At 41.9% G+C, this 9,347-nt stretch overlaps 1 protein-coding gene across 1 annotated transcript in view; it reads right to left on the reverse strand.

Annotated features, from left to right (window-relative positions):
* Positions 1-797: 797 nt before the first annotated feature.
* Pdcd7 (programmed cell death 7) overlaps positions 798-9,347 on the reverse strand; it is a 14,254-nt gene continuing 5,704 nt past the window's right edge. Inside the window, exons 2-5 of the mRNA XM_026779223.1 lie at positions 6,586-6,724; positions 4,163-4,399; positions 3,828-3,915; positions 798-1,861 (exon numbers count right to left, since the gene is read on the reverse strand). Coding sequence (XP_026635024.1) covers positions 1,738-1,861; positions 3,828-3,915; positions 4,163-4,399; positions 6,586-6,724 — 588 coding nt within the window. The 3' untranslated portion in view covers positions 798-1,737. The remainder of the gene's footprint in view (positions 1,862-3,827; positions 3,916-4,162; positions 4,400-6,585; positions 6,725-9,347) is intronic.

Genomic DNA, 9,347 nt, shown 5'->3' on the forward strand with positions numbered 1-9,347 from the left:
AAAAAAATGCTCTTTATAAGAGCCTTGCTGGCACTGAATATAGATCAGGAGTAGCTTTTCTCCACCCAGAGTTCAACGCCTCCTTTTCTGGTTCAGTTGCTGAATCTCTCTAGTCCCTGTCCATCAATGCTGGTATCCATGGTGATAAGGATGTCCTGTCACAACTCATATAATCCATCTTTCATTGCTGCTCTTCCTGCAGCTCATCTCAAAGCAGGAAGTGAAGAGTTCGAATGAAGAGGTGCGCAAGCCCATGCAGTCCAGAGAGGCTAATTGTGCAGACCTTTGAACGCATGAGCTCACACTCGCTGGGAAAAATAGCCCCTGTCTAGTCTAAAATAGCTCTGTTCTCTCTTTTTATTATTTTATTCGTTTTTTTAGCCTGTATGTACATCTTTGTGAGGGTGCTGGATCCTGGAGTTATAGACAGTTGTAAGCTGCCATATGGGTGCTGGGAATTGAACCTGGGTCTTCTAAAGAGCAGTCAGTGCTCTTAACCACTGAGCCATCTCTCCAGCTCCAACAGCTCTGTTCTCTAGGTGTACAGGAGTATGCACAACTGAGCAATGTGTCTTAAACTACAAAAGGGACAAAGGGCTCCCAATCCCCCATCATTCCAAAATTGATGGTGATCTTTCTTGCTATCCAGTCATATTTTGCAGACAAAGTTTTGTGTTTAAAATAACTTTTCTGGAACACACATCTGTTTATTAAATTTGAATTCTGGAGTGAAATGCTTTAGCAATGTGAAGATGAAATGTGTTAAATGATTTGAGATAATAAATCAGGGGCAAAGGCTCAAACGAAAAAGTGAAAATGGTATTTATTTAGCTTTTAGGAAATTAAATAACAAAACCCAGAACAAAGCAAAACAAAAACTGTAACATGTCATGAGTGATCATTTCCAATAACAATAGCCCTTATTAATGAATATAAAGAATAAAATTTACCATTCATACTTGCTCTTTTCCAAATTTTTACTACATGGATATTTTTAGAAGCTTGAGCTAAGGGGGGATGGGGGAAATCCCAGAGCTACCCAAGCCCCTACCATGTGATTGAGATTTACAGTCCCATAGGGACACACGTTTCTATTCCTGAAGACCCCACATAGCTGGATCTCTTGGAACTCCAGACTGATGCTTTCATGAGGACGCAGGCAATGTCTGTCAGAGCAGGAGCCAACCTTGTCTGGCACTGGTCTGGTCTGGCTTTCTAAGCTCTCCACTGGACAACAGTTCTGTCAGCATTCCTGGCAGCCCAGTCTAAAGCCATTGTTATCTTCAGTGGCAGCCTCCCAACTGCACCAAAACTGGGATTAACGGAACTTAGGTCAAACTTTGACCTGTACTCCTGGGAGCTGGAGGACAATGGGTACAGGAAGATAAGGAGTAACCAAGTGTGATGACTGCACTTACCCACCAATATACAACAAATCTAGAGAAAATGAGCAGGCCACATTTCACTAAGCCCCTCAAAACAGAGGCACACTGAGTGAGCCAAGGCCCCTGTCGGAGCTAACAACCTCAGTTCATCTAGGCCCTTTCCCGAAGAACCTTATTAATCTGTTTCAAAAGGCACCTCTGGCCAGGGCAGAGACCAGAAAGAAGCAGGACTTCCAGCTAAGACAATGGCGCATGGAGTTTAAGTTGTGCAGAAGACTACAGCGTGAGATGACAGCATCACTAATATCTAGAGCTGCAGTGCTCGCCTGCTGGATCACACTCCTGGAGCGTCTTAATGCAGCTTAACGGCCGTTGCCCAGATGTCGTTGCTGGGGACCGGGGGAAGGACCCATCCTTGGGGAATGGAGTTGCCTTTGGGATGATCAGACGGCACCAGGTACTGATCCCAATCATGCCTTAATGAGAACATTACAAAACAATGTTTATTTCTGGTTTTCCCCAAGCAAGATATTCAGAAACTATATTTTATATCTAGGATACTATTTTCAAATGGCAGATACACTAACCTGCTACAGAACTTGGTTTCCAGGAAGTATGCCAAGGGTCACACTAATGTATACATTTAAGGAAAACCTTAAGCTTTAACTGTGTAGACAGCCAAACAACGAATGTACAGATAACTCATTATTTGCATACTCTCTCTGAGACAGGGTTGAGGCTGACCTTGAAGTCCTTATCCTCCTGTCTCCACCTCCCAAGTGTTAGGGCTACAGGCATGAGCTACCACCCTTGGCTATATTAGCAAATTTAAATCATTCCATATGGCATTTTCATGAACCACAAATGTAGAGAGAGGAAAAAAAAATCTGTCATCTCTCTTTCTTCTTTCCAGCTCTTATAGTAAATCAGCATCCCTGCTGTGTGTGGTCTGCTCTGTGCCATGATGTTCTTGCTTCTTACTGGTGACCTTATTGTTTAAAATAGCACCCAAGCGTCCTGGTGAAGTGCTGCTGTGGCTTAGTCTAAGAGTTGTGAATCACCTTGGAGAAGATAGTGCACTCTAGACAAGCTTTATTAGACTCAGATTACAGCACAGTTAGCACTGATGCAATGCTTGTACTCAATAGCATACATTTAATCAGGTGTCTTCAAACAGAACCACAAAACTGATGGTGATCAGCTAATTAAAAAGTAAGGCAAGAGGCTGGAGAGGTGGTCCAGCAGTTAAGAACACTGGCTGCAAAAAAAAAAAAAAAAAAAAAAAAGAACACTGGCTGCTCTTAGAGAGGATCCAGGTTTGACTTCCAGCATCACATGGTGCCTCACAACTGTCTATAGCTGTCCAGTTGTCCAGTTCTATAGACTCTGATGCCTTCTCTTGGCCTCCATGGGCAGCAGGTGTAAATATGGCACACAGATATAATCAGGCAAAATATCAAATCACATAAGATTAAAAACAAAACAAAACAACAACAACAACAACAACAAAAAAACAAAATCAAGACAAGAGGCTCAGCTGTCTCCTTCAGGAGCAAGGTCTGGTATTCTGTGACTCAATATTCAAAGTAACTTGAGTGAACACCCCATTATCAATAATATGTTTAAAGGCTAAAACTTGTGCATCAGACAAAGCTGGAACTCTTCCTGAAAAATAAACTTCATATGCCAGAAAATTCCTTCCCACGATTCAGAAATTACTGTAGTGTTGGAAGGAGCTTCAGTTATTTTCAAGGCATTCTCTGAGACCCCTAGGTCCTAAGATGTTTTAGCCTAGAAAACAAGTTTATACTGCCTGGGACATCTAATCATTTACTGTTTTATCTATTGACTTCTCAAAAGATGCATGAGGGCAAGAGGCTTTGCTAAAGCTCAAAGGCCACACTCTAGTCTACTATTTCTATTTTATAGGTGAGGGCATCACAATTAGACAGCTGAGAATTACCCAGCTTCTGAGTAGCTGGTTCTGTTGACAGCACCGAGCTTTACCCTGCAGGCAACTCAGGGTCAGCATGGGCCTTCATGGGTAACTATTCAGGAATAAAGGTTTCTCTTCTTGGGTTGATTTAGCAGTAAGAGAAAGAAAGAAAAAAAAAAACAAAAAAAACAAAAAAAAAAAAAAAACAAGGCCAGCTATGATGATGCAGGCCTTTAATCTCAACACTGAGGAGGTGGTGGCAAGTAGATCTTTGAGTTCAAGAACAACCTGTTTGACAGAGCAGTCACAGCCGAGTTTCTTTACCTGTTCAAATGGAGACACTGACTTCCAAGAATTAATGAAGACTTTTAAGATACAGGTGGTACCCTTGAAATCTGGCAACACTGCACACCCAAAAGAAACTTTTAAAAAAGACACGGCAACAGACTTCAACAGTAAATGCATTTCATGAAGAGTTTACTGCTACCCAAGGCTGCCCTTCTGACCTTATCTGAAGGAGCGCAGGCAAGGAGTGCTCAGCCTGGAGGTAATACTGGCGGAATGGCTGCAATAGGTGAGCAAGTGGGAACTCATCTGAAAGAGAAAGGTACAACATGTCACCTAGCTTGCTATTAACAGTGTACTCTCAAGGCAGGTGACTGAGCCTCTGATTATGACAACAGGGTAACTTCATCTCCTCTGTAACCCTGACTTTCACCATAGAGCTGAGAATCTCAACTTGTAGTCAGGACTTCCTTTCGGAGTAAATTAGGTTTCTCATGATAAAAAGAACTGTCAACTTAGATCTTTCCTCCCTCTCCACTGGTAAGGATAAACTTACCCGGATCTCCAAATAACTTGGACTCGATTTCTCGTTTCTGAAGTAAAAGTTTCTCTTTCTCTTTTCTCTGTTTCTTTTCTAATTCTCTTTTCCTCTCTTCCTCCTGTTCTCCTTCTAGCATAACTCGGAGGGCTCTCTCTTCAGCTTCATACAGTTCAGAGCGCTTTTTAATGAGTTTTCTCAGTCGCTGAAGATGATGCTCAAAAGTCTCATCTGCTGAGGCAGGAGGACAGACCCCTGTACAAAAAGAAGCAAATAGAAGTTCCTTTGTCTCTACATTGCCAGGCAGTAAAAAGACAGGTAAGAGGAACACCTCTGCAGCACTTGCCATGGCCTTTACACACGCTTCCTAATACAGCAGGGCACCAGCTGAGAAACTGATGCACCACCTGCCACTGTCAGGTGGAGGCACCTTTTCCTTCTATCTCTCTGACCTATTTTGATTTCTTTACTAAATTCTCTACTTTGACATCCTCTAGAAGTTTGTCTTTTTGGCCTTCATCTCATATTATAATCTCAAGGTCGTTCCAACTCATGCTACCTGCTGATGAACTAACTCATTTGTGTTTCTGTGAGGGGAGTGGTATGTACATATACATAATTGCGCAAGTGCACATGTGTGCGTGCATGCTACCTCCATGCACCAGAACAGCATCCTGTTCTATCATTCTTTGTCTTGTTCCCGTGAAGCAGGGTCTCTCACTGAACCTGGAACTAGGTTAGCACCTAGCAATCCTAGCTATTCTCCTGAGTATACCCCCCAGCCTCACACTGGGATTACAGGCATATGGTGACATCTGGCCTTTTACATGGGTCCTGGGGATACAAATGCAGGTGCATACACCCTGTGTCACCTCCCCAACCCCTTGCTGATAAACTCTCATCCAGAATAGATACACCTCTTCCTAGAAAGACACACCTCCCAATCCTTCCTAAACAGTGCCACTAACTAGGGCCCAAGCATTCAAATATGTGAGCCTATAGAGATATAGAGACCATTCTTTTTTTTTCTTTTTTTTTTCTTTTGGATTTTTTGAGATAGGGTGTCTCTGGTCTCTGTAGCTTTGGAGCCTGTCCTGGAGCTAGCTCTTGTAGACCAGGCTGGTGGAGGTCATTCTTAAATCACATTTTCTGAAGCTTTCTGCTTCAAAATTTCAGAGTCAGACACAGTAGGTGGCCCATACAAATCCAGAACTCATGTGGTAGAAGCAGAAGTATCAGCAGTTCAAGGCTTGCCTTGGTTACTACATAGGAAGTGTGAGGCCAATCTGGGCCTCAAAAATACAAAAAAACCAGGTGTGATAGCACATAACTTTAATCCCACACTTGGAAGATAGAGTTAGGTGGATTCCTGCGAATATGAGGTCAGCCTAGCCTATACCTATAATGAATGAACTCCAGGCTAGTCAAGACTTACATAGTGAGATATTATATAAAAATCCAAAATAAAACTGGGCATGGTGGTGGACGCCTTTAATCCCTGCATTCAGGAGGCAGAGGTAGGAGGATCTCTTTGACTGTGAACCCAGCCTGGTGTACAAAGTAAGTTTCAGGATGGCCAAGCAAATTAAATAATTATTCTTATACAACATAATACTAAAATATAGAAATTTGATATTTACAGCCTGAGAAATTACAGCATAAAAATCATTAACATCATCTTTGGGGAGATGGAGAGATTACTCAGCGGTTAAGAGCACTGCCTGCTCTTCCAGAGGTCCTGAGTTAAATTCCCAACAACCACATGGTTGGTGGCGCACAACCATCTGTAATGAGATCTGGTGCCCTCTTCTGGCCTGCAGGTATACATGCAGACAGAACACAATACATAATAAACCTTTTTAAAAACATCATCCTTGTTTGGGGTTACCGAGATGGCTCAGTAGTTGAGAACACTTGTTGCTCTTGCAGAAGACCCATTTGGTTCCCAGCACACACATGATGGCTTAAAACCATCTGTAACTCCAACTCCAAGGTATCAACACCCTCTTCTTTCTCCACATTTACACACACACCATACAAACAGATAGCCACACATACATATTAAAATTAGGTTTAAAGAAAAAAGTCAATCCCAAATTTCTGAGCTACTGTTGTCAAGTCTACTTACTCTAGAGAGTAAAAATAATCAAGTATCAAATGTTCTTACTCCAAAAATATTTGCAAGCCAAGCATGGTGGCCCAGGCCTGTGATCTCTACAATAGAGAAGCTGAGGCAGGACAACTGTCACAAGTTCAAAGCCAGCATGAGCTGCTGAGCTGAGATTCTAGCTACAAAAAAGAAACAAAAGATGAGGAAAAGGTAAGAAAAGGAAAACACATTCACACGATATTATGTGTACAATATTTAGGATGGAGAGGTACTAAGATAAAGGAGGAGGAAGAGGGAGAAAAAGGAAGTAAAAATGCAAAGCTGTACTTACCTTTCCTCGCTGCAGCTTCTTTCCTCAGTTTCCTCAATTTCTCTAAAGCACGCAGAATGTCCACCATTCTTTTAGTGTCCGATTGTTTTTTCCTTACTTCAGATAAGACACCATCAGCAGCCGCTTTGAGTTCCTGTTCCTGAAGGGGAAAAAGTCCACAAGAACCTCCATTAGGAACCTCCTCACAATCCACTACACCTTCCCGGAGGCAAACTTTCAGAGGGTCAGGCCATCCACAACAGACCACTGAGTCTATATTTCTGTTTCCCAGGCCTGGCACGCTACATTATTCAGTCAAGGACTTCGTTGCCTGGTTAACGATACAACCATGGCTGCTTTGTTTGCTCTGAGACTGACCCTGTGGAACCCAGGCAGGTCCTGACTGAACTCCCTATCTTCTTACCTCAGTCTCCCATTGACGTGATCCACCTCTCCCAGCCGGTCATACAGCCCTCTCCCGTTTTTTGGATTTTGTTTTATTTCTAAGAGATGGTCTTACTCTGTAGCCCAGACTGGCTTCAAACTACAGCATTCCACGCCTCAGCCTCCCAAGGGCTGAGATCATAGATGTGAGTCACCCAACTCCATATAACCTTCTTAGAGGGGAACCTCTTCCCTCAGCAGCTTCAATACCTGTACTGAGTTCTTCTCAGTGTTCCCAGGTGTGATCCAGGAGTGCCTGCTTCTATTTTACCTTGTCAAGCTTTAGTTCTATTAAAAATGAAGACTATCTGTAGGCATCACAATCCCTGACTTCAAACTCTACTACAGAGCTACAGTACTGAAAACAGCCTGGTACTGGCATAAGAACAGACAGGAGGACCAATGGAACCCAATAGAAGACCTGGATATCAATCCACACATCTTTGAACACCTGATTTTTGATAAAGAAGCAAAAAATATCAAATGGAAAAAAGAAAGCATATTTAACAAGTGGTGCTGGCATAACTGGATATCAACATGTAGAAGAATGAAAATAGACCCATATCTATCACCATGCACAAAACTCAAGTCCAAATGGATCAAAGACCTCAACATAAAGCCAGCCACACTGAACCTGATAGAAGAGAAAATGGGAAGTGCACTGGAACGAATTGGCACAGAGAACCACTTCCTAAATATAACCCCAGCATCACAGACACTGAGAGAAACAATTAATAAATGGGACCTCCTGAAACTGAAAAGCTTCTGTAAAGCAAAGGACACAGTCAACAAGACAAAACGACAGCCTACAGAATGGGAAAAGATCTTCACTAACCCCACATCAGACAGAGGTCTGATCTCCAAAATATACAAAGAACTTAAGAGAAAAAAAAATGGAGTATAGACCTAAACAGAGAACTCTCAACAGAGGAATCTAAAATGGCTGAAAGACACTTAAGGAAATGTTCAACATCCTTAGTCATCAGAGAAATGCAAATCAAAACAACTATGAGATTCTATCTTACACCTGTAACAATGGCCAAGATCAAAAACACTGATGACAACTTATGCTGGAGAGGTTGTGGGGAAAAGGGAACACTTCTGCATTGCTGGTAGGAATGCAAGCTGGTACAACCCCTTTGGAGGTCAGTGTGGTGATTTCTCAGAAAATTAGGAAACAATCTTCCTCAAGACCCAGTAATACCACTTTTGGGCATATATATCCAAAGGATGCTCAATCATGTCACAAGGACATGCGTTCAACTATGTTCATAGCAGCTTTGTTTGTCATAGCCAGAACCTGGAAACAACCTAAATGCCCCTCGAAGAATGGATAAGAAAAATGTGGTACATTTACACAATGCAGTACTACTCAGCAGAAAAAAGTAACGACAGCTTGAATTTTGGAGGAAAATGAATGGAGCTAGAAAACATATTGAGTGAGGTAACCCAGGCCCAGAAAGAAAATTATCACATGTACTCACTCATAGGTGGTTTTTAAACATAAAAAAAAAATAAATAAACATAAAGCAAAGAAAACCAGCCTAAAACCACAATCCCAGAGAACTTAGACAACAATGAGGACACTAAGAGAGACTTACATAGATGTAATTTACATGAGAAGTAGAAAGTAGAAAAAGACAAGATCTCCTGAGTAAATTGGGAGCATGGGGACCTTGGGGGAGGGCTGAAGGGAGGAGGAGAGAGGCATTGAGGGGAGCAGAGAAAAATGTAGAACTCAATAAATACCAATAAAAAAATTACTTCACCCCCCACCCCCAAATGCAAACTAACAGACCTGAATAATCAGGCTCCAAGGAGGACAAGAAATGGAACTGGAAAAGCCTGGGACTGTACAACGTCTCAGAGTAGCCCCATCTCAAAAATAAAATAAAATAATAAACCCTAACCAAGACAAAACTTAAGACAAAAGTATTAGCTGATTGTGAAGAACAGAGGGCAAAAGGACCATTAGCACTGCCCTAACAAGACTTGAATAATGACACCAATAGACACACTAGCATGGAATGAGAAAAGTTCCAAAATGCTTAAACCCAAACAATTATAGGCAACTGGGGAATGCTCAGAGCTGGAAAAATGGGACAAATAGCTCAATTCATTATCCAATATGAAGTGGTTAGCCCTGAAATCATATACATACAAGTAGCATTAAATGTACGGATCAGGTTGTACTTACGTATTACGTAACAATAAGTAAAGAAAAAGAGGCCATGAATTTGAAAAAGGACAAGGGAGGTGCACGGTTGGAGGGAAGAGATGGAAAAAGGGAAACGATATAATTACAATTTCAAAAATAAACTCCAGCCGGGCGGTGGTGG

This window comes from Microtus ochrogaster, chromosome 5 (assembly GCF_000317375.1).
Source record: "Microtus ochrogaster isolate Prairie Vole_2 chromosome 5, MicOch1.0, whole genome shotgun sequence".
In the NCBI taxonomy this organism is placed as follows: domain Eukaryota; kingdom Metazoa; phylum Chordata; class Mammalia; order Rodentia; family Cricetidae; genus Microtus; species Microtus ochrogaster.